At 40.1% G+C, this 25,010-nt stretch overlaps 1 protein-coding gene across 1 annotated transcript in view; it reads right to left on the bottom strand.

The window, feature by feature from the left end:
* Positions 1 to 11,713, bottom strand: part of LOC134791012 (transcription-associated protein 1) — a 60,876-nt gene extending 49,163 nt beyond the window's left edge. The window contains exons 1-10 of the mRNA XM_063762063.1: positions 11,340 to 11,713; positions 10,593 to 10,898; positions 9,460 to 9,654; positions 8,814 to 8,980; positions 6,933 to 7,168; positions 6,216 to 6,420; positions 4,962 to 5,153; positions 4,245 to 4,515; positions 2,161 to 2,379; positions 68 to 1,867 (exon numbers count right to left, since the gene is read on the bottom strand). Coding sequence (XP_063618133.1) covers positions 68 to 1,867; positions 2,161 to 2,379; positions 4,245 to 4,515; positions 4,962 to 5,153; positions 6,216 to 6,420; positions 6,933 to 7,168; positions 8,814 to 8,980; positions 9,460 to 9,654; positions 10,593 to 10,898; positions 11,340 to 11,486 — 3,738 coding nt within the window. The 5' untranslated portion in view covers positions 11,487 to 11,713. The remainder of the gene's footprint in view (positions 1 to 67; positions 1,868 to 2,160; positions 2,380 to 4,244; positions 4,516 to 4,961; positions 5,154 to 6,215; positions 6,421 to 6,932; positions 7,169 to 8,813; positions 8,981 to 9,459; positions 9,655 to 10,592; positions 10,899 to 11,339) is intronic.
* Between the last annotated feature and the right edge of the window lie 13,297 nt (positions 11,714 to 25,010).

Consider the following 25,010-nt stretch of genomic DNA (forward strand, 5'->3'; position numbering starts at 1 on the left):
TTTCAGAGTGAGCCTGTTTCTTTAGGAAACGGGACACGTTGTCAAGAATTAAAGAGAGATAAATTACCTGTTGTCTGACTAGCAGATGTGGACTGGTAACTTGCAGTACCAATTCCTGCAGCACATCGTGCAAGGCGCGCGCCTTCGCCGCCGCCACCTCGCCCTCGGGCTCCACGCCCGACACCACGCACACCCGCACCAGCCGCTCCAGGTTCATCGTCGCCATGTCAATAGCTCCTGAAGACACTTCCCCTGTAAGATCCATCATGACGAACAATACAGCTTTGAGGAACGTGAATACGTGCTTGTAAACCCATTCGGGCGCCATTTTCTCAAACATAAACTTCACGGCGATGCAGCCACCCAGTTTAGCGTACCATGCGCGCTCATAACACAACGCTGACATACGCTCAGCGAGATATTCCATCAGAGGCAGCCGGCATGCACGTTCTTTGCTTCCGAGCACGGTCGCTGCAGTCTCAATCATCAGCACAAGCGCTAAGTGTCCAGGCTTGCACAGTTCTTTCTCCTCATGGCCCATAACCACGGCTATAGCGTCGACGAGAACTAAAGCGTCGAGACCTTCTTTCGGGTGACTGGCGCCTGCGAATGGCCCTGCTTCCTGAGCTATCGCTACTAAAGTGTAGTGACGCACGAGCGATATCATAGTTGGCAAGACATGATGACGGAGCTCCTTGATCGCTGCGGCTACAAACATTCCCGTCAGGGCAGTACGGTGCGTGTTTCTCACGATGGAGTTGGTGCATTTGTAGTACGGTCCGTTTTGACTCTGAATCTTTCCTTCGAGGAATGCAGGATGATTGAAAAGTTTCTGCAGCGTCGGTTTAGTGTCGTCCAGGTTGAGCGAAGCGGCCAGGTAGCACCTCAGCACTTCCCAACACTGGCGACGGTAGAAGGGATCAGTTGTACTCGATTTCAAAGCGGCAAAGGCCGTATCGATGACTTTATCGACCTCGAAATCTATCGGTTTCGGTTGATCTTGGAAGTAAGCCTGTACCGCGGGCGGCGGCGCGTCAGTTTCTCGGTACTCCAAGCGCTGCGGCTCAATCATCATCTTGCGGTTGCCGCCGCCAAACTTGCCTAGAACTCTAAAGGCTATTCTGGCCACTTCATTGTTCTGCAGCGTCCTCCACAGCGCTTGCATCAAGTCTGCACGGACCGGCTGAATATGCTCGTACAAGAAGTCCGGCTGTAAATTGTCCACGCACAGCTCCAGCGTGCGCAGACCCTGAGATATCAAAGTGTGTGAACCGTTCAGTGCGGACACCAATGGATCCATCAACATTGGTAAATAAGGCAATAGGCTACTCAACCGAACGGGGACAGTTAAACACAACTCTACAAAAAGATCTTTCATGTGTTGTTTGTGGAGGCCACTCTGAAGGCGGTTGAGGCCTTCTAACAAATTGGGGAGAAGCGGAAGAAACTCTTGGTAGAGCAGGTCGTGACTGCCGCCGCCGATCGAGCGGAACAGGGCTCGCAAGAGCAGGAAGTAGTTGTAGGGCTCCTTCGCGGTCATGGCGTAATCCATTGCCTTATTGACGATACTATGAAGATGGGGTCGCAACATTTGTTCGTTCTCCGTCGGGAATAAGCTGACTGAGCCGAACACCAGCTTGAATAATCTCAGGTACAAGTTAGACCTTTCAATGTTGGTCCCCATTTCCTCCATACGTTTGAGAAGGTACTCGACTAGTACCGTCGCGAATATCGGCGATGTCGCCGGGTTTGATAGAAAAGTGTTTGCAATTATTTGCAACGTCATGTTTTTATTGATTCTCTCAACCATGTGTGAGATCGTCGCCGTAAATATTTCTTGGAATGTTTGCGGGTTCATCATTGAAAACTGAAAAAAAAAAAAACAAATTATTTTTTGTTACAAGAGTTCCTAATAGGTTTGAATAAACACGTTTTTGAATACTCAATAAAAAAAATGTAGTGAGTACTGTACCGCGTAAGAGTAAGGTTTTAAGAACGATTCATTTGGATCATTCACAAGATATCACGAGTGGCCACGAATTAAGAAATTTTTGGGTGCAAGTGAGAGGATAAACATTTAGCTTGAGAGTTCGAAAAGCGGTCCTTTTCTTTTACAGATTTTTTGTTGCAGATGACTGCTGTTTGTGTCTGGACACTCACCACCCCGCTGAAGTGCTCGAGCACCTCCTTCTCCTCCTTGGAGCGCACGTGCGGCTGCGCGGGGGGCTGCGCGGGCGCGCGCGGCGCCGCCAGCGTGTAGATGTCCAGCGACTGCAGCCCCCAGCGCACCAGGCGGATGAACACCAGCGTCTCGCGGGCTGTGAACTGCTTCTGGCCCGCAATGGTGGTCGATGCTGTGCCTTCGGTTGTTGTTGTGCTCTACAACAATAGTTAACTTATAATTCCATTCCAATTCCACTAGAAGTTCATTGACGATCGTAATGAGACACGTATGTCAAAAAGTAGATGTCTTACTTAATTGTCATGATATGAACAACTTTAAGGTGGTGTTCAACCAATTAACAAAAAAAAATACAAAAACGCTAAAAGTTGTTTAATGTATATTTGTGTAAGTAAGTATGGTATCATAGTAGTCTCGACTTGTGTATATTTTCATATCCACTATTTACAATCCTGCATCAAACTAACTGTGTCTGTTTATCCCAATGGTTGACTGGTAGAGATGCCTCAAGGAGTTAAGTCCGTCATTTGTATTGTTTTAGTGTAAATTTGTACGATAAAGTTTAACTAAAAAATAAATAAATAAGTTTGATACTAATTATGAATGTCCCGAGTAGGCGTCACAAACCCGGTTTCACCGAAATCGAAAAAACCGGAAAAACCGGGTTTACAGCCAATTGCAAAAACCGGGTTTTCACTTTAATAAAACCGGCTTTTTCGAGTTTTTCAATTTTAGTTTTATATACACGTTATATCTATTTGTCCAGTTTTGCAGTTAGGCTGCTTAGGTGCTCCTTGAAGTTAAGCCTTCAATCCAGGATGCTTCGGAGATATTTAGGAAGGAAGTTGTGTCGCAAAAGATTGCCCCTGAATTTTACTCTCAGCTCCTTGTTGGCTAGTTTGTTGCACTGGTGAAAGCAGGACACCTCGGTCTTGAAAGTGCTGGGGCACAAACGCCACCGAGAGAAATAGTCATCTAATAGATCCAGGTCCTTTTCCAGGGTATTTTGTTCCATTTCCAAGCGGTATTTTTGTGGCAGGTCATCAGTATATACAAACTTCCGCGATGTGGTGTTAGGCAGGATATGACTCAACCATCGGTATTTTCAGACCTATGACAACTAATACTAGGCGGTGTTGAGAGTGTGGAAAATCCGCTAGCACTTACAGCTCGGCGGTCACTGGGGAACGTCTATTGCTCTTGTTGTGATGACTAGGTCCGTGTTGTGGTCACTTCTCCATCGAGCTGATTTGAACGTTCCTTTGCCTTTGTTAGAAACGACTAAAACAGTGTTGTTTCTATCTGCCCAGTCCATGATCGCCTCCTCGTTGGCGTCAGATTTCCTATATACCCCAGCTGGTATGGTAGCTATTCAAGTCTCAAATGTAAAGGGATAGATGTTCCAAATAAGGAAGGCGTGGAGTAGGTCAGCAGCAGCTGAGTGGAGGCTTATATATGTTGCATATCCGCGTATCACCGATATTTCAATAATTGTGGTGGCGATGTTGTTGCCATCGATGTTATTTGAAATCAGGTTGACCAAGGTAGTAAGAGAAGACCGGCCGTATATCAGTTCTATATTGTTATGGTATAATGCCGCTACCAAATCCAATCCCGGTATATTATTACTTCGTTTAGCGAGTTGCGCATCATCAGCGGTGTATTTCCAGAAGGAGGACTGTGTCAACACCGTTGTCATATAATATTTTGCTTAGGCATTCCGTTTTAGAATTGCTGACTTAGTTAAAAACTTTATTGATGGATTTGGATTGATTTATTGATATGGTCTTGGTAATGATAAAGTAAATATAAATGTCGTGGAAGACTTAATATCAAAGCATTGATCCTAAAAATACTTGCTTATTTTACAAATTATACTTAAAATCGAAATCACCGAAAAAACCAGAAACCCGGTTTTGCAGTTTCACAAAAACCGAAAAACCGGTTTTCTAAAATACGCACGGTTTTGTGACCCCTAGTCCCGAGTGATTAATTAAAAATCATTACATACTTGACTTCATTCTATGTAACTTATAAAACAATATGAAACTGTACTACTCACTTTACACGAAGCACATCCCCACGTAATAGTCTTAACGCCACACACCAACGTTTTCACTAGCGTCCTATAGTCGCCCACATTCAGATTATTCATTTGTGAACTCGGGAAGCCTATCTTAGACTTTTCTTCAGGCTTCGATAGGCTGTCTAGGAAGTCTGGGGCAGGTTTTTCCTCTTCAACTTTGATATCGGTGGAGGTTGAGGGTGCCGGTGTGGTGGGGGTGTTCGGTGTGGTGCCGGCGGCTCCGCCATTGGGCGGGGTCATTTGTTTGCTAAACAAAAAACAATTTCAGTCGATGCACAATCTGTAGTGTAGCGTAATAATATGTAGATGTAGGTACATCGTAAAAGTTTGAACGGTTGAACCTTAACTTAGGTATATAATCTTAGAAGCATTTAGATTTATTCATAGACATGAGAAGGTCTGCTACTTATTTCAATTAATTTCCGTAACCTATGAATGACTATTAAACTGGTCACTTGTCTAGTAAAATCAACTTTGTTACAGATTTAGTGCATAATTATATTCCTTCATCTTTTCACACGGAAACGTACGAACGTGTCTTGCTATTTCAGTCAGTCTCGGTACAAAAAGTACTGAGGTTGACTGAAGTACCTTGACAAATACGAACGTTTCCGAGAAAATACGAAGGAAAACAATTATGCACCACATCTGTACTTATTGAAATAGCTACGGCTCAAACGCTATATAACATACCACTTGGCCATGAGCGCAGGGAGCTGTAATTTGGAGATAGTTTTGAACTTGAGCACGAAGACCTCAAGTATCCGCATGAGCAGTTGCCGGCCTTGAGGCTGCGCGCCGGCGCCGGGCGCCGCCTCGCTCTCCGAGCGCTGACGGATGCAGTCCACCAGGTTCAGGAGGAGCTTGCATGACATCGTTTGAATGCTGAAAGATAAATACAGATTAGCCTAGAAGTCAAACAGATCATATTAGACAGATTAACCCCTTATTTATTTAATTGTATGCTAAAACTAGTCGCTTACTAATTTAACATAATATTGGTGGAAGTATAAGTAATTAATTGGTTATTCATCATTTCAGCCTATATACGTCCCACTGCTGGGCACAGGCCTCCTCTCATGCGCGAGAGGGCTTGGGCTATAGTCCCCACGCTAGCCCAATGCGGATTGGGGACTTCACATACACCTTTGAATTTCTTCGCAGATGTATGCAGGTTTCCTCACGATGTTTTCCTTCACCGAAAAGCTAGTGGTAAACATCAAATGATATTTCGTACATAAGTTCCGAAAAACTCATTGGTACGAGCCAGGATTTGAACCCGCGACCTCCGGATTGAAAGTCGGACGTCATATCCACTCGGCCACCACCGCTCCAATCCAATTGGTTATTAAGAAGTATAATTTAAGATTAATTATAATAATAATAATTTAATTCATTGCGGCCTATGAAAATTGACTAATAAAATGACTCTTCAGATTTAAAACCGTATATTTCAATTCTTAGGCACGTGTGTGCCTAATAAAACGGATATTTAAGGTATTAACGGAATTTTAATCGTCAAGGGGGTAATAGCACTAAAATCCCACAATTATGATAGACCATAAAAGTCATAGGAACATTGACGTATAATATCTAAGGACGGGCCTTACGGGCACTAAAAATGGTACTAGTTCAGCGGTATTACTCACGAAATCCAGCCAATTGTGCAGTCTAACGCAACTAGTTCCGACCAATAGCGCGCGTAATGCGAACTCATCAACCAATCGCGTTGTAGCGGTGTCACACCGCTGTACTGGCCCCTGTCATGCGTCATTATTATTGCCCTTAAAGCCAGTCCCTAGATATCTATGTCAATGCATCGGAAGCGTTACATTGAACAAGTTACAATAAAAAAACATACATTTTTATTTATAATCTGTTTTTTGCGGCAATTCCCTGACTAGCCAAGTTCATAAGTATCACCAAATAGTCCTGTATCTCACTCACCTAGTGGGCAACGATTCGTCATGAACATTTTTAGAGAAGAGATGCGCAGCTATCGCCAAGTCAGTCAAAGGCAGGTGCTGTCTAACATGATGCACCAAATCCGCAAGTGTAGAGTACGCTAAAGGCCGGAGCGACTCGTGAACCGTCCAGCCGCCCCCGAGTAACACGTCCTCGTCGAACAAACGCTCCATGTAGGGAACAAATTCTGAAAATTACCAGTATTTTGATCAGATGTTGATACTTACTGAAAAGTCTATATTCTTTGTATGCTTTGAGGAACCTTGAGACAATGATTAGCCTAGTAGCAGATATAACATAGAATAGAATATATTTTATTTGTATTAATTGTACATCGTCATATTTAAAAATATCATATCAAAATATCATGTCATATGCTAAAAGCCTCGCGAATCTACCAGTGCCTGAGCATATATTTACTAATTATGATTCCTGAAGCAAACCAATAGAATATGCTGTGAGTCCCGCGCCAGCTCATTAATTTTGCATCATCATGGAAATAAATTTCATAAGGGATTGAATTGCAAAAAGATTAAGAAGCATACAGGAGCTTCTATGTATCTCTGTAGCACCTGCCGCGATAACAGAGGACGCTGGGTCGATTCCAGCCTGGGGCACTGGACGACTTGGTCACCTTTTCTTAGTATATGATGTTTATTTCAGTTTATCTCTATAGTATTTAGAAGAAAGCACACTCACTCAGTCTCAAATCTGTAGCAAGAATATGTCTAGTTGCTATCACCAACTCCTTCCTTAAATGCGCCACTTCAGGTGGGCACAGCGTCAACAGGCCTATAATGCCTTTGACCATAAGATTGGCATGATTAGCAATAGTGTCCTGGTATATCCTAATTATGTAAGCTAGAAACGCGAGCGTTTTTATCTGAGCGCCCATGAAGTCCACAAAAACTTCTTTGTTGAATGATGCAGATTGCCTAAAAATAAAAAAATAAAGCTTGGTAACAGTAGCCAACTCCAAATGTCTCATTTGTATTAAATCACTTAAAATAATATCTTTAAAAATATACACTTGTAAGAGCAATAGAAATGATCCAATTTCTAAGGAAATATCCATATAAACATTCATATGAAAAACGACATACAAACCAACAAGACATACAAATTGATTGGTATTTGTTGCTCTTGACAAAAAAAAAATACTAGGTACAGTCGCCATCAAATATATCGGAGCTGCCAAGGTGGTCAAAAATATCTGAACACGCACTCTAGCGCCTTGAAAACAGAGGCGTGTTCCGATATTTGTGAGCACCTTGGCCGCTCCGATATACAGTGAAACCTGGATAAGTGAGACTTCAAGGGACGAGCAGATTTGTCTCACTTAAAGAGGTATTCCACTTACCCAGGCTCTCAGTTAGCCAGGTCCAAATAAATTTCTGTCTCATTTACAGAGGGTCCCATTAATAGAGGTGAGAATAGAGGATATATCTCAGTTATAGAGGTGGTTAATAAGGTATTTTGTAATTATCTTTAAATGTTTAGGTAAAATAATCCTTGTCCCTAAATATTTTTTAAGTCTGTTTAAATATTTCTTTGAATTTATTTTGTATGATTTTCCAAGGGATAGATTTTTTCAATCAACACGGACTTCATTGCGTCTTAGAAATGTATTAAATGAAAATTTGTTTATTCTTGTTACTTATCAAGATTTCAGCTTTCGTTTCGATAGTTGTAACTACTTACATAAAGTAACTAAATGAAACTTGAAGTCGTTTAGACACAATTAAGCAAATGCGGAAGTTGTGGATAGACTAAGAGTTAGTAAGAATACGGAAATAGATCAATAAAGTCCAAGTTAGAGAGGTCATAGATTGACCTTATCTCAGATACAGAGGTAATTCGTATAAAATTCTAAAAAACAATTAGGAAAATGTAATCTTATAAATATAGTCTCAGTAAAAGAGGTAAAATACACTATCTGTTTCAATTATAGAGGTAAATGTGACTATAAAATTACAACAACTAATCCCAGTTATAGAGGTTCGTTTTATCTCACTAACAGAGGTAATTCAGTGCTAAAGTGTCGGGACCGCACCATGAGTCCCAGCTATAGAGGTTTCTCACTTATCCAAGTCCCACTTAACCAGGTTTCACTGTATCTGATGGCGACTGTACATAAAACTCCATTTAGATGGTTCAAGAACTTGCATGCAATATTCAATAAATTGCTAACTACAGAGTACCTACAATGAATTCGGTTGATCAACCAAATATCGCAACGAAACGAAAATCGCATGTAAGTTCTTAAGCCGTCTAAATGGGTCTTAATAAGATAATGTATAAAATATCGTCGCTATACTTACTCAACCTCATATCTGCAACAATCATTTGATGGAAATGTCGCTTTTCTTTCATCCGGAATACGGGTGTTTTTGTCATCAAATGAGTGTTGCAGATACGAGGTTGAGTAAGTATAGCGGCGATATGGTATTATGAAATAAATTCTAACAAAAAAATGTTGAAAGAATGATTTATCCACTTGAATACATATACAGTGCATGCACTTAATTTATATACTATATATGGTAGCTTTCATTCCTTTTAAAACAATAATATATGTACCTATGTGCGGCCGCAGGTTGCAAAGTGATAGTCTCCATAATGAGTGGTATGAAGTTGCTGACTTCCTGATGCACATTCTGCTTGTACAACTGATACATCAGCACCACTATGATGGGCAGCTCTTGGATTACTTTCAGTGACAGCATAGACCTTGGTATGAGGTTGTACTGGAAATGGAAATGTTGATCAGATCAGGCAACAGGTAGAAAGGGAAAGAACTGTGTATAAGTATGGTATTTTACATTATAGATTTAAAAAATAGTACATTTTTTATGAGATAACTAGTGTAACAAATAAATGATTAAATTAAATTAATTATGATTTTGAACTTTGAAAATCAAAAGAGACTTTTATTACAAATATACATTGCTTATTTATTTTATAACCCACCCCCCCTAAAAAATAGGAAGAGGTATAGTAAACTCGTCAGAACCTTTTATTGTGTTATTGAAATCATTGAAATAAAATAAAACCACGATATTTTACATAAGACCTAGAATCTGACACTAAGCCATATGGCACTAGCATTTAGTCCTATAAAAAGTAAACAAATTTAAAGATAGCATTCCTTTATTTAGTTCACTATGTAGGTTGCATGTACTTTGCAAGAATGTTAGTTCAGTAAACTTATACTACAGGCACTTACTGTGACTACACTTCCATCAAGTAACTTCTTTTCTGTGTGTATAGGGGTAGTGGTGTACGTCTCCTGCAGTAACTGTTCAATGTTCACCTCCGACAAGTCCTTCACTCTGATTGTAGGCTTCGGCTCAAATATTTTGGGCAAGTGGTTTGGCAAATCAGAGTATATACCTTTCACCCATTGAAGGAACTTGTGAATCTAAAATAATATGAATACATGATGATAAGTTATTCAGCATATTCAGATATTTTTGTATTGGGAGGTAAAACAAAAATATTATCATCCAAACTGCCAGGGTCACCAGAGAAGGGGAGCAAAGAGCTACACTTGTACTTGCCCTCCCGTGTGAAAAAAAAATGGCGCTGGATAGGACATGTTTTACGAAGGCCAAACAACCATGTATCCAAGCAAGGGCCGACTTGGAAAATTCCCAGAAAAGGGGTCAAGATCGCCCATGTGCCACCTGGAGGCACACAGTGGAAAAGGAGGCTGCATCAGCTGGCCTTGGCTGAGCGGAGCTGGAGGAGGCAGCGCTGGACAGTGAAATGAAATGAAAGTTTATTCAGAAGAACATATGGTACAGTAGATATTATTAAGTTTACATATTGACCCATGATATGTTCACCCTTATGGCATGTGAAAATTATTTGTATTGACATATTTCATGCATGTCAAAGGAAAATACGTTACAAAAATGTCAGGTTTACTAAAATATTATCAAAATTTAAATTATTAAATACATACATCAAGTTTCAAGCCTCAATCTACAGTCAGTAAGTCAATCAAATTCAGCACATAAGTTCATCAAACTATTATAGTTAAATCTAATTTTCTTACTTACCTATGTAAAAAGATTACATGTTAAAATGAAGTAAAAATTAGAATTTATAATGTCATAAGTTTACATGTCAAAATTAGGTAAAAATTAGAATATATAATGACAAAATTTACATGTCATAATTAAGTAATAGTTAGAATTTATAATTAAAATTAGGATTTATGATGTCAAAAGTTGAAAGTGAAGAATGGAAATCCCTTCTGAGAGTCCTATGTCCCTGATGAGGGAGGGATGAGGGATAATAGGATACCATCAAACCACATGTTACTCTGTATAAAAAATGCCTGATCATACTCACATCAACTTCAGTATTGTATGGTGGCCTATACTGTTTATGGAGCTCCATAAATATTTTCAAGCACACCAACACATTCTCCTCATTCTCAATCTCCATCAGCTTTAGCATGAGTATCAGGATGTCATTCACGTATTGCTTCAGCGTCTCACTGATGGGCAGACGGTGAATCATTTCTAGAATCAGCTTCCGGACTTGCTGAATGTTGTACTCGGCTATGAAGTGAGGTTCGCCTTCTCTTAATATCTTAAGGAATATGTTCAATGAGTGAGCGAGGAATTGCGGGTATTGAGGAGAGCTCAGTATCACCTAAAATTAAATAGTAAAGATTAATTCATTACCATCATGCATCTTGTAGCTTAAAGACTTACAATAATTATAATTAGAATCTTTTGAAATGTAAAGCCTGAAAGACATGAGCTTTTTATGAACTGTTCAAGATAAGATTTTTGAGATTCATACTTTATATTCAGGGAGTTGAATGTAAACATGAAAAAAATAATTTTAATTATGCATTGTTAGATATCAAATAATTTAACTTACTTAACTATTAATTAATATCAACCTTAAATTGATCCAATAGTGCTGTGGGCTACAAAGCACCAAACCTAATTTTTGAGACTACAAAGCCTAAACCTTTTAAGAATATGTTTGCCAGGCCTAAATCCTTAGGGTTCCATCTACTCAAGTCTTCTGTGGCTCACACCTCTAAATAACACTAGTTGTAAGCCTTTACAATTCAAAACTCACCTCGAAATTTTCACTGAGCTCTTGCGCAGCTTTCAGCTTGATCTCATCCTTGGCGCCGGGGTCCGCCAACATGGTCACGTAGCTCCTGTACGTGTTCATCTGGGTATGCGGGTCCCCCGGACCTCCGGTAGACATTGAGGCCATCATCGTGAAGCTCACTAAAGTCCAAACTACAGTCTTCCTAAAAACTATTTAGTCGGCATGGCCTTTCTGCACTAGCGCGGCTAAATCAGTCTTTTAACAGTCTACATCCTAAAGTATGTAGCTAACACTGAGTTAGTAGTGATGGAAATTAATATGAAAACACAATTTATTTAATGTTTACCACTAAATTTTAATAAATAATGAATAATAAAAACATAAACTCCACAAGTTTTGCCTAGCCAATTTTTTTTTAATGCTGTGCACAGATAACGATAACTTAAATGATTGCGATGTGCATTGCCTACATTGCAAACTTAACAACGTCCAAAGAGAATATAATCACTACGTTTTAAGAGACGGGACTTCCATACTAGCGATTTGATTAGTCTGTGTGTATGTTTGGTTATCCAATCATTACCAACATGTACGACAAAGAACTGTCAAAGAACAATAGTACCAACATAACAGACTTACATAGTGTAGTAACCTACACGCTTGCGTATTTTATCGATATCGATAATGTTATCGATATCGATAAAATGGGTATGGTTGAAACATAGGCTCCTTGTCAACAAATTTCGTACTCAGGTTAGGATCGAGTCCACATTTAAGTCGTACGTTATTTAAGAGCGCTATTACATTTCGGCGTTGAGCGAGTTTAGGTATTTTACGCGCTGCGGCAGGCCGTGCGAGCTCAGTACGCCGATCCCTTCTACCACACTCGCACTACAATGATGGATTAAACATTCTTGATCCTTCGCGAAGCATATTGAAATCAACCATAACAACACTAACTGTACTTAACTTTTAAAGTTCTATAACTGTTATTTGGTAAGTACGAAAATACTAAATGCAGTGCAAATGTACATAGGGGCTGTTCATAAATTACGTCATCTATTTTTGACGATTTTTGACCCCCCCCACCCCTCAAATCATCCAAAAATCAAGCTCCGGATGAATCTGTTTCCTCCTACGTCATGTTACCATCATCCGATGTCCAGACCCCCCCCACTCCTCCCATTTAAAACGACGTAATTTATGAATAGCCCCATACTTGTACTTATGAAGGTATATTACTCGAAAGAAATTATAGGTACCTACTCGCTTATTTACATGTTTCGTCATTGCATTTGGTACCTATAGGTTGTAAAGTTTGTATCAACGAGGGTTTAAAAACGAACTGGTACTGAGGATCTGATGATGATTAAGGTGGTCACGGATACCAATCAACCATGTAGTAACATGATTAGGCTCGTTTGATTCGTCTCAACAAGATCTTTGACACTGAAGATACACAGGGTCTGATGATGGAGCTGGAAGGTGGCCACGGGTACCAGTCTATCATGTAACTAAACAACTTCGTGTTTGGGCTCGTTTGATTCGTCTCAACAAGATCTTTGACACAAGACAGTACTCAGGGTCTGATGATGGAGCTGGAAGGTACCATTACCAATCAACCATGCAACTAAACCACATCGTGTTTAGGATCGTTTGATTCGTCTCAACAAGATCTTTGACACTAGGTGATACTCAGTCTGATGATGGAGCTGGAAGGTGGTCACCGGTACCAATCAACCATGCAACTAAACCATTTCGTGTTTAGGCTCGTTTTATTCATCTCAACAAGATCTTTGACACAAGCTAGTACTCAGGGTCTGATGATGGAGCGCGAAGGTGGCGACGGGTACCTGTCTGTCATCATCAGCTCCATCATCAGACCCTGAGTAGTATCTTGTGTCAAACATCTTATTGCGACGAATCAAACGAGCCCAAACACGAAGTGGTTCAGTTACATGGTAGACTGGTACCCGTGGCCACAGTCCAGCTCCATCATCAGACCCTGAGTACTAACTTGTGTCAAAGATCTTGTTGCGACGAATCGAACGAAGCCAAACACGAAGTGGTTTAGTTGCATGGTTGATTGGTACCGGTGACCACCTTCCGGATCCATCATCAGACCCTCAGTACTACCTTGTGTCAAAGATCTTGTTGCGACAAATCAAACGAGCCCAAACACGAAGTGGTTCAGTTACATGGTAGACTGGTACCCGTGGCCACAGTCCAGCTCCATCATCAGACCCTGAGTACTAACTTGTGTCAAAGATCTTGTTGCGACGAATCGAACGAAGCCAAACACGAAGTGGTTTAGTTGCATGGTTGATTGGTACCGGTCACCACCTTCCGGATCCATCATCAGACCCTCAGTACTACCTTGTGTCAAAGATCTTGTTGCGACAAATCAAACGAGCCCAAACACGAAGTGGTTCAGTTACATGGTAGACTGGTACCCGTGGCCACCTTCCAGCTCCATCATCAGATCCTGAGTACTATCTTGTGTCCAAGGTCTTGTTGAGACGAATCAAACGAGCCTAAACACGAAGTGGTTTAGTTGCATGGTTGATTGGTACCGGTGACCACCTCCCGGCTCCAACATCAGACCCTGAGTACTATCTTGTGCCAAAGATCTTATAGAAACGAATAAAACGAGCCTAAACACGAAGTGGTTTAGTGGCATGGTTGATTGGTACCGGTGACCACCTGCCGGCTCCATCATCAGACCCTGAGTACTATCTTGTGTCAAATATCTTGTTGAGACGAATCAAACGAGCCTAAACACGAAGTGGTTTAGTTGCATGGTTGATTGGTACCGGTGACCACCTTCCGGCTCCATCATCAGACCCTGAGTATTATCTTGTGCCAAAGATCTTGTTGAGACGAATCAAACGAGCCCAAACACGAAGTGGTTTAGTTGCATGGTTGATTGGTACCGGTGACCACCTTCCGGCTCCATCATCAGACCCTGAGTACTATCTTAAGTCAAAGATCTTGTTGAGACGAATAAAACGAGCCTAAACACGAAGTGGTTTAGTGGCATGGTTGATTGGTACCGGTGACCACCTGCCGGCTCCATCATCAGACCCTGAGTACTATCTTGTGTCAAAGATCTTGTTGAGACGAATCAAACGAGCCTAAACACGAAGTGGTTTAGTTGCATGGTTGATTGGTACCGGTGACCACCTTCCGGCTCCATCATCAGACCCTGAGTATTATCTTGTGCCAAAGATCTTGTTGAGACGAATCAAACGAGCCCAAACACGAAGTGGTTTAGTTGCATGGTTGATTGGTACCGGTGACCACCTTCCGGCTCCATCATCAGACCCTGAGTACTATCTTAAGTCAAAGATCTTGTTGAGACGAATAAAACGAGCCTAAACACGAAGTGGTTTAGTTGCATTGTTGATTGGTACTGGTGACCACCTTCCGGCTCCATCATCAGACCCTGAGTACTATCTTAAGTCAAAGATCTTGTTGAGCCGAATCAAACGAGCCCAAACACGAAGTGGTTTAGTTGCATGGTTGATTGGTACCGGTGACCACCTTCCGGCTCCATCATCAGACCCTGAGTACTATCTTGTGTCAAAGATCTTGTTGAGATGAATAAAACGAGCCTAAACACGAAGTGGTTTAGTTGCATGGTTGATTGGTACCGGTGACCACCTTCCGGCTCCATCATCAGACCCTGAGTACTATCTTGAGTCAAATAAATACATATAGAATGTCAGGTCGTTTCAAATATTTTTAATCCTGTCCGGTAGTTTATTAAACTGTACCATTATAAATTATAATACTATAAAAACGGTGCTAGGATCAAAGTCTCTCGTTGCGGTTTACACGCACACAGTATAGCGTTTTACACGGCGCCCGCCGCACACAATGATAAAAAACCTCGTCGTCGCCGTAGAAAATGTGCGGAGCCGACCGACACACGTCCTGCCTCTACAAGCTCTGCCGCGGCACTGAGCTGGCGCAGCGCGCGTCATCGGTAATATAGAGTAGTTTTCAAAAAATTGCCAAAAAAATATAGTAGAATTTCATAAACACTAATGTATACCAACAGTATAAGCAAACGTTGCAGATTGCTTGAGTATGAAAATGACTTCGATATTAAGTAGATTTTCGTAGGAATTGACACTTGTTTCGGAGAGAAAATCGAGTTCGTTTTACTTTGATTTTCTCTTTCTCAAAGGTATGTAGGAAAAATATAGTTTGATATGCCTAAAGTACAGGGTATTAGTAATACAAAATAGCCAGGTTTAGCAGAGTAAAATTCTCAACATTTCCAAATAAGAGCTCGCCATTCAGTGCTTCACGGGGTTTTTCGGAAACGACCATCAGAAAAAAAATCATTACTAATTTAATAAGTCCTTTTTCTAATATTTACAACGATATTTATAAAGATAAGAAGACGCTTTTACTGGAACAAGTACTCATTGTTTCTAATAATGAGCGCAAAGTCCTGAATTTCGTCGACTAGTATCATCAATTTTGCATTATTTCGACTTTTCTTGTAAGAGCGCTCTTAAAGTGTTCTTTGAGTGGACTAATAGGTACATGGTTGGACTTAAATGTGGACCAGAAATATTTTGGAGGATGGAGCAAAATGACATATTATTTACGGCGAGGGCGTACATAGAAATATGAACGAAGCGAAGAATTCAAAGTATGATTTAAGCTAAAAATCTATGCAAAAAAATAAACGTCCTATAGAACTAAAGTGTTTCTTTGATCTCTCCTAGCAGGGAAGAAAAGTAACACTTTGATCCCTCCTAGCAGAGAAGAAAAACCCCCTTTTTCGAATAGTGGATGTGAAAAGGGCTTTTTTTCTCGCTAGGAGGGATCAAAGTGGCACTTTTCTTCCCTGCTGGGAGCAGGAGCATATTTTCTAAGGTTATACATATAATATTTGTGACGTCTCACGGTAAAGGTACCTTATGGCGGTTGGCGCTTACGCTATTATTTACCCCGCTCCAATATTATTGCGGCGCTATGTGACGTAAGCGCCAGCCACCATAAGGTGCCTTTTACCATGGAACGTCACATTTTAGAATATAATAATTTCCTCATTGGTGATGTTAAAAGTTGTATGTGCCATAGGTAGCAACATTATTTCCATCTTGGGCATAAACACTTGAATCCCTTACTACGCTCAAGATTCTATTTTAGAATCCTGTTTCGTTCAGGATTCAATGTACGCCCGCGCTGTAAATATGCCATTTTGAATTTGAATTATGAAATAAAAATATGTAATCGAATTTTATTGCGTATAATTATTAAAATATGATTCTTATGTACAATAAAAACTTTGAAAGTAAATCCCTCAGACAGTCAACGGGTAAATGGGTAATTAATAAATAGTCTAGTGGATATAGAATGTCCTATTTTAATAATATGGCACGGGACTGTCACATTTCAAACATAGACAGAGAGAATCATACTGTCTTTGTTTTACGCTAGTTCTAGTAACCAAAGGTAGGGTTAATAATACCCATAATACCTATACTTATAATTTTCTTAGTACTTACTAACGAAAAAAAATCTACTTAATTACCAAACCGGCTCACAAAATTTCACGAAAATCAGACGAAAATCGATTAAAAAATACGACCTGCAGAGGAGAACATCCGGAAAATCTGACTGGAGACCTTCGCTAACGCTCTGTCATAAAACGAAATTTGTGCGAATTATGCAAACCTGCGGAAGCGAATTCATCTTCCTCGCATTATCCCAGCACATTGCCACGGTTCATAGGAGCCTTGGGTCCAAGAATTGGCGTAGGTACTAGTTTTTACGAAAGCGACTGCCATCTGACCTTCCAACCCAGAGGGGAAACTAGGCCTTATGGGAAATAGTCCGGTGTCCTCACGATGTTTTCCTTTACCGCGACTGGTAAATATCAAATGATATTTAGTACATAAGTTCCTAAAAACTCATTGAAACGAGCCGGGGTTTGAACCCGCGACGTCTGGATTGAAAGTCGCACGCTTTTACCACTAGGCCACCAGCGCGCTCCAAAACTGCGAAAGAAAATTACGTTAATAGTACAATACAATCGTGATATAATAGAGAATTGTCTAAGCGAGGTACGAGATTGAAAAGATTGATTATACTCGTATCACTATTGTATATTTCTATGATTCAACAAAAATTGCACTTTAAACTAGTAGAATCATATAGTTAAACAAACCAAAGGTATACAGCTAAGTTACCCTTCGAGCAGCTGCGATACCTTCATACACGAACGCGTCTCGGCGGGTTGGTCAACGACACCTTCTCGTAACCCATGAGGCCCTGGTACTTGCTCCTTGTTAAATTCAATTTTTAGACAGTTTTTGTTCTCAATTTTGCCACCGTAACCTATGGAAACTAACAAGAAACGCTAAGCGGTTTTCGTAGTCTATGGATGTTGCTATATTAATGGTGTAGCATGCGCGTTTCTAACTTACGAAGAAGTTGTTTCTACTATACAACCTAAAATAAATAATGAATTTAAGGTATGGCTTTTTTCGAAATGAATATTATAGTTGAGTTGGGAGCCCGTACATTAAAAGTACCCAATTGCAATTTGGTATACGAAATCTTAATTAAAGAATTGCAGTCGACGAGTAGAAAAAATATATTGGAATGAATTCACCATTAATAAATGTTTTAATTATACGTATATGTACGAATAATAAGGAAACTGTAGGTACCTACCTAATCTACCTATAACCTTTTTATCAGTAAAAACCTTTTTGACAGAACTTTTGGACTAACTCTAAGTGATTGGCTTTATCCATGACAAGCTGTTTTTATTGTTTTATTATTTTGATGTATATTGTTGCTGTGACCTTTTGATAATGTCAGCAGTTGGTTCTTCAGATTTAACGAAAGCTAGATTTGCTCTATGGCATTCGTTTCGGATTAAAAGATGACTAAGACGAACTAACAGTACACGGAGAAGACGAGCTTTGTGATCATTACATATCCATAGCATATTATCACATTTCGTCAGCATCACCATGACAGCTTTTTTCAGTAATATGTCTCTCATGAAGAATCGGTTTGATTTCAGCTTCAAAATATGAGGTAAATGTATCTACTTATACGCAAAGATTTAATGTTGGATACGTAAGACTTGTTTTCTCTGGCTACCACTCCCGAAGTTTAATATAACTATACATTGCTGAATCACATTGTTCCTTCTCTTCAGTTTTTAAGCTTCGCGTACAGTTCTCACATTCCCATCGTATATTTTTAAAAACCACTGAGGCTAAATATCCCGCGACATATACGGTAGGCTGTTTGTCGAACGATTCGAAAAGACTGCTTTCAATTTGCAGAAATCCTGCATCGTCTTCAGGAAAGTCAAAAGCATCAGGTAAATGTAAAACTGGCGCTTCAGCTTCTTCTGGTAAGTGTACAGGAGCTTGAACATCTTCAGGTATTACCATTTCTTCAGTCATTTTGACACTTTTGAAGAAATCTTCAAAATCTATAATAGCTTCATTATCATCTTCTTCACAATTTGCTGCTCTACCTACTGGCGTGCTTAATTTTGTCAATATATTTGACTTTAAGGCGGCTGTGAAATGATGGCACGTTGGGTTTCGACTTGTGGGACAATGTTGCCTAATCATTCCGAAAAGGTTTTCTAAGCTATCTTGGTTTAGCTGCCGAAGATTTAAGTACTTGAATCCTTTCGATTCAACATACTTCCAAATGTCTTCCAGTGATGATAAGGAGGTAATGTATCCCTGTACGCATCGGACGTTCTTCAGTCTTAAAAAACTATCAGTCTTTAGGAAATACATAGTACTCATGACTTTTTTATAATGTCTCCACAATTCGACGTGGTTAGTTTTCTTGGAAACATTCTCTCGTCGGCCCTTGATAATGTCTTTTCTGGACGAGGGACCATTTGTGCAATCAAAAAGCCTATCAAGATCTTCTATGATATGGGCAGTATCCGAGATTTCCTGAGCTTTCTCAACATCATCATCACCGTGCTTCTCAGCCATGAGTTTTAAAATAGCAGCGACGGTATTACTGAGCACTTGAGCAGCTAGTTTTATTTTCATTTTCGACCGAAATGTAGGATTCACGTGTAGGGCTGTTAGTTTTTTGAAATGTAAGGTACTTTTATTTTTTTCTGCCACTTCTCGTAGGTGAGACCACTTTCCTTTTCTCCCGTTTATTACAATTTCTCCTCCATTATGAAAATTGTTTCTTACCGATTTCAGTAAATGCGGAATATCAAACATTATATAAACTCTCTTATCATCCAATATGAAATAATTGGTAGTAGCGCCACGCCACCTTTTGAGTAAATTCAAACTGCCAATATTAGTGTGTCCTTGGTCACATACTGTGGTAACCACCGTGTAACCAATATCAGCAAGTGCCTTTATTATGTCTTTAATAATACCAGCAAGGTTTTGCGCTGATATCGTCCCCTTAACAAAATAGTAGGCTATCGGTTGCTTCAGTTTTTTATGTAAGCCTTGTACCATGAAAACTAAGGCGTGATCTGCCACTTCTGCACTTCTGTATCGAGTTTCTCCTAAATCCGTAAATCCTTCAACTTTATCTGATCTGGTGTTTAGAATCAGACGCTTTTTCAAAGCAATCTCATCAAAAAGTAACGCGACCAGCCTATCTTTTTCAGGTATTGCTGTGGCTTTATTTTTTAAATGATTTAATATAATCGGGCTGATGCCCGGCTCTAATTTCATTTTTTGTAGTTCTCTTTGCAATGTTCTAATGCTGGGCAAGGCCACCAGTTGTAACAAATGACGATATGTCCTGGGAGATTTCTTGTAAATTGCTATTGCCAATGCTTTTTCAATTGGACTCCATCTCTTACCTCGCGCATTTCTACGGTTGTTGCGTAAATACGCAGTGATTAAGGTCTTCAGAGCTAATGATTTAATGCGCGGCAATACATTTCCTTCACGCAATGTTGTTATTTTCTGCTTGTAGAAATCAATTTTTTTTAATAATTTTGTTTTTCGTGGTGTCACTTGTAAATCTGTAAAAATAAAATATATATCTTATTTAACCGAGTTATTTCAACGAAAAACATAAAAGTAAAGATCAAATAGTTCATTTCCATAATATAATAATACCACAATACTTCTTTATTTCTGATAAAATATAAATTGAAATAAATAATTTTCAATGCCATTTAAATTATTTTCAACCATAGTGCATCAAGACTTTCAAAAATCTTATGCCTTGGAGCAGCGGTCGGGAACCTTTTAGCAGCCAAGAGCCAAATAGTAGTTAACGGAGGTGACGCGGGCCGTACTTTGTTAATATTTATGACTTTATGAGACATTGTCGTTTGTCACTATTACATACAAAATAGCCAAGGCGGCTCTCGGGCCGCAAGTAACAGGTTCACGAGCCGCATGCGGCCCGCGGGCCGCAGGTTGCCGACCGCTGCCTTAGAGGATTTTCATTCATAGTTTTCATGAGCAGTTCAATTTCAACAAATACCTACCACTATTTAAATGCAGATAATTAAAAAAATATATATCGCTGTCGAGGCTACATGGAGATGGAAATGCCAGCCAGCCAGCCGCCACGCCAGCGATGAGATACATCTCATGAACCGTGACAGTTGAAGTTTTCACAGTGTATTTCTGTTGAGGCTATAACAACAAGTACTAAAAACAGAATAAAATAAATATATAAGTGTCGCTCCCATACAAAAAATGTGATTTTTTTGCCGTAATGGTACGGAGCACGTCGTGCGCGCGTCCGACTCGCACTTTGCCGTAGAGAGTAACAAACATAGACAAGTGCGAGTCGGACTCGCCCACCAAGGGTTCTGTACTTTTTACCCGACTACGGTAACGCAAAAGGAGGGTTATGATTTTTACCGGTATGTATGTGGGTATGTACTCGTATATATGTACGTTCATCTGTTCCCTCATAACTTCTAAAGTACTCATTATAATTTGACAAACGACATGTCATTCGAATCGTCTTAGGGTCGGTTGCACCAAACCGATAGGTACCTATCGTTAAAGAGTTCGCTAAATTTTTATGTATGGAAAGTTTCATAGTAAAGCGCTGGGGCTGACGTTGATCAGCCTGTCAAATGTGGTTGGTGCAACTGGCCCTTAGTCGTCCGCTGGTTTAACACGGCGCCCTCTAGAGGTCATAAAGTCATCACGAACGTTAATATAAATATATTATGTACTATGAGCGTCATATACTAAAAGAGTCGGGCGTAGCCCAACGTACGTGGCGCGGTGTACGCGTCCCAAAGCCAAAGGAGTCGGGCGTAGTCCGATATATGCGGCGCTCTGTGTGTATTTCTGTATTGACGACGCCCTCGCAAAAGTAATATAAAGTGACTTCAAATCACAAACGAAACATCCTCCAGACTGAGCGTAGTCGCACTACCCCCTCTGCCACGCATTACTCCATGTTCCAGTCGAATGTGTCTTTGTGTGACGTCCGTGTCTTTGAACGGACCAATCACGACACGGGACTTCGCTCACCTCGTCCCGCGCACCCCCGCATTTTTGGCATCATCGGTTGCATGAAATAATTGCTCTAAACTCGGTCTAGAGGATTCCTAGTCTATGCTTCAAATAGTCATCAGTACGAAATCATGACCCCAAAATTAATTAAATTAAAAATAAGTTCTAAAACTAAAACACGACTAGCCGACTACTACTGTAAATCGCGCTCTAAAAAGTATAAAACAAGATAGAATTCTGAAAATATCATACTGGAAATATTATTAATGTTATCATTTTTAAACTAAAAAATATAACGTTATATAATTTACTATTTTTTTTTATAAATTTACAGAGATTCAGAGGATAGCCGTGGTCGTATGCCACGTTACCTTAAAGTTTATAATTGCGTGGCATACGACCACGGCGATCCTTTGAATCTCTGTAAATATATAAAGAAAATAGTAAATTATATTAAGTGGTATTTTTTAATTTAAAAAATTATAATAATATAATAATAAGCCCGCAGGGCAGCTTGTGGCGAGCTGTTGGGGAGTAACGACCCCACGGACCCGAGTGCTCCTGAGAGTCGGTCAGGATCTCCGTCTCCGGCGTGTCTTCGTCGGTCGGAGTGGACCCCAAGGGGACCCGCAGGACTCTCAGCTCTGGCCTTCATTGGCCGTCCAGAGAGGAGTCGCTAGCTATATGCTCCAGGGGTGGAAGTGAAAGATGCATAAGACGCGAGTTGGCACAGTGGCTGTTATAACAGCCACTGGGTAGAAAGCGTTGCACACCTCTCCACGCCCTGAGCCGCTCACGTGATGTTGTCCCCTTGTCGCTCCGTGCGAGCGGCCGTTTTCGGGGACCCATATTGTGAGTTGGCGAGTCACCACCTGGCCCATTTTTTCATGTTTTTTAACATATGAGCAGGGCAGGTGCCATAGTCTCCTCCATAGTTCCGGTTACTAGCCCACTAGCAACTCAACTCAATAGCCCGGTTTATTTTTGTACCTTTTCTTACAATAGTCTTACACTAACCGGGGCTTGTCCTTGGGTGCACTACTATAGTGCAAACAGGGATAATCGTCGGTTGGTGTCACATTACATTTAGAGTAAATTGTCTTATTACAAGGGGCCTCTACGTGTTGGCTTCGGCCCCACGCACGCCTTCCAAATGCCCGGGACCCCATGGTTCCGAGAAATTGTAAAAGACAGACATAATAATAATTTGTATGTTTGTTGATTCGACGGCCATTGTCCCGCTAGTTGTTTCAGTGAACGGTTTAATTAAATAGCGAAGAGTCCTACATCTTGAGAGACTCTCGCTAGGTGGTTGGAACAAGGGACAGATGCAGAAGGCGGTGATCTTGGACACGGCGCGGATAGTACGTCGGTTCCTCTCTCTGCAGCCCTGACCACCGGTAGCTTGGGCCTTGCCCCGCTGCTGGCGGCACCCTAGGTTAGGTTTTTTATAATGTGTTTATATGTATTTTTTATTATTTTGTAAGCGTTTTTATATTTTACTTTTATATTCATATTATAAAAACCCTAGCCTAAGAAGAATGATGAATTAAAAAAAAAATCAGCCTATAAGCGTCCCACTGCTGGGCACAGGCCTCCTCTCATCGAGAGGGCTTGCTGGGCTATAGTCCTATATTTCCTGTATTATATTTTTAGATAAGAATTCTATCTTTTATTTTTATTTTTTTAGAAAACCAAACAGTCATATAAACATATCAAAAATACAATACAAAAGATGTACTGCAACAAAAGATACAATAAAAAAAAGACCTGGAGGTTCATAAATTATAAATTATGTTAACTGTATAAGTACAATTATAACTACTGCATATTAATATCAGATAGAAAAAACTGCTATCAGTACTTAGGTACTAAAACAACTTACGTTTAACTATGGTTTTTAGACTAGACAATCTAGACATCGAATTTTGAAAGCAATCTATTTCGGAGAGATGTTTATTATAGTAACTAGGAACTCGTCTGAAAAAGGTTTCTTCTTCATTTCATACTTTTTACAGCGCGATTAGCAGTAGTAGTCGGGTTTTAGTTTTTGAACTTATTTTTAATTAGTATTTGTTGTTATAGCAGCAACAGAAATACATCATCTGCGAAAATTCTCTTTCTCTCGACGGCTCCCGGTCTGTATCTGCTCAATACCAGCTAAGAATCAACTGTGCCAAGTTTCAACGCATAGTCTCAAAATGCAAGGTGTCGTGCACTAACAAACCAGCTAAACAGAAATTATACATCATCTGTGAACATTTCAACTGTCTAGCTATCACGGTTCATGAGATATAGTCTGATGCCAGAAGGACAGAGGAGTCTTAGTAATAGGGTTCCGTTTTTACCCTTTGGGTGCGGAACCCTGAAAAACAAGGGAAGGATCCTTCTGATTCTGAAATCTTTATGTAAATACACAGTGCTGTTTACCTTTGGCAGATAACTTTCTTCTTTTAGGTGATTGGAGGATGCTCTTCTTTTTTTTAGAATAATCATGGTCTAGTAAATGCGACTGTCTCGATGTAGATGGCTCTGTAATTATGAATAAAATATTTTATTACATTTGGTAATAAGGAGTTACCATCTCTAAGATGTTTGCTAAAAACCTAACGTGAACTAGGCGTCGTTGAAGAATTTCAATCTGATCATCATCAGCAGTTCCACGTCATCAAATGCCACGTTTTAGGGTTCCGTACCTCAAAAGGAAAAAGTTCCGTTTTTTAGGATCACTCGTGCGTCTGTCTGTCTGTCCGTCTGTCACAGCCTATTTTCTCGGAAACTACTGGACCAATTTGAAATTTGGTACACATATGTAAATTAGTGACCCAAAGAGGGACATGTTTTTTTTTTATAATTTTAAAATACATAGGTTCGAAGCTATTTAAGAAAATAGCCATAAAATCACCATTCCCCTCCCCTTTATCTCCGAAACTGGGTCTAAAATTTTGAAAAAAATACACAAAACAGTTCTTTACCTACAGATGGCAGGAAAACCTATTAGAAATGTGCAGTCAAGCGTGAGTCGGACTTATGTACGGAACCCTAGAAACGCGAGTCCGACTCGCACTTGGCCGGTTTTTTTAAACATATTATATATTATGCTTGATTTGTTGAAGTGAAACTAAAATCACAATACCTATATATGCCTGTAATATTTAAGGAGTCCATTCGATTCCTGATGGATCTCATCATCAGGACTCAAACTTGACAATAC

This window comes from Cydia splendana, chromosome 5, assembly GCF_910591565.1.
Source record: "Cydia splendana chromosome 5, ilCydSple1.2, whole genome shotgun sequence".
In the NCBI taxonomy this organism is placed as follows: domain Eukaryota; kingdom Metazoa; phylum Arthropoda; class Insecta; order Lepidoptera; family Tortricidae; genus Cydia; species Cydia splendana.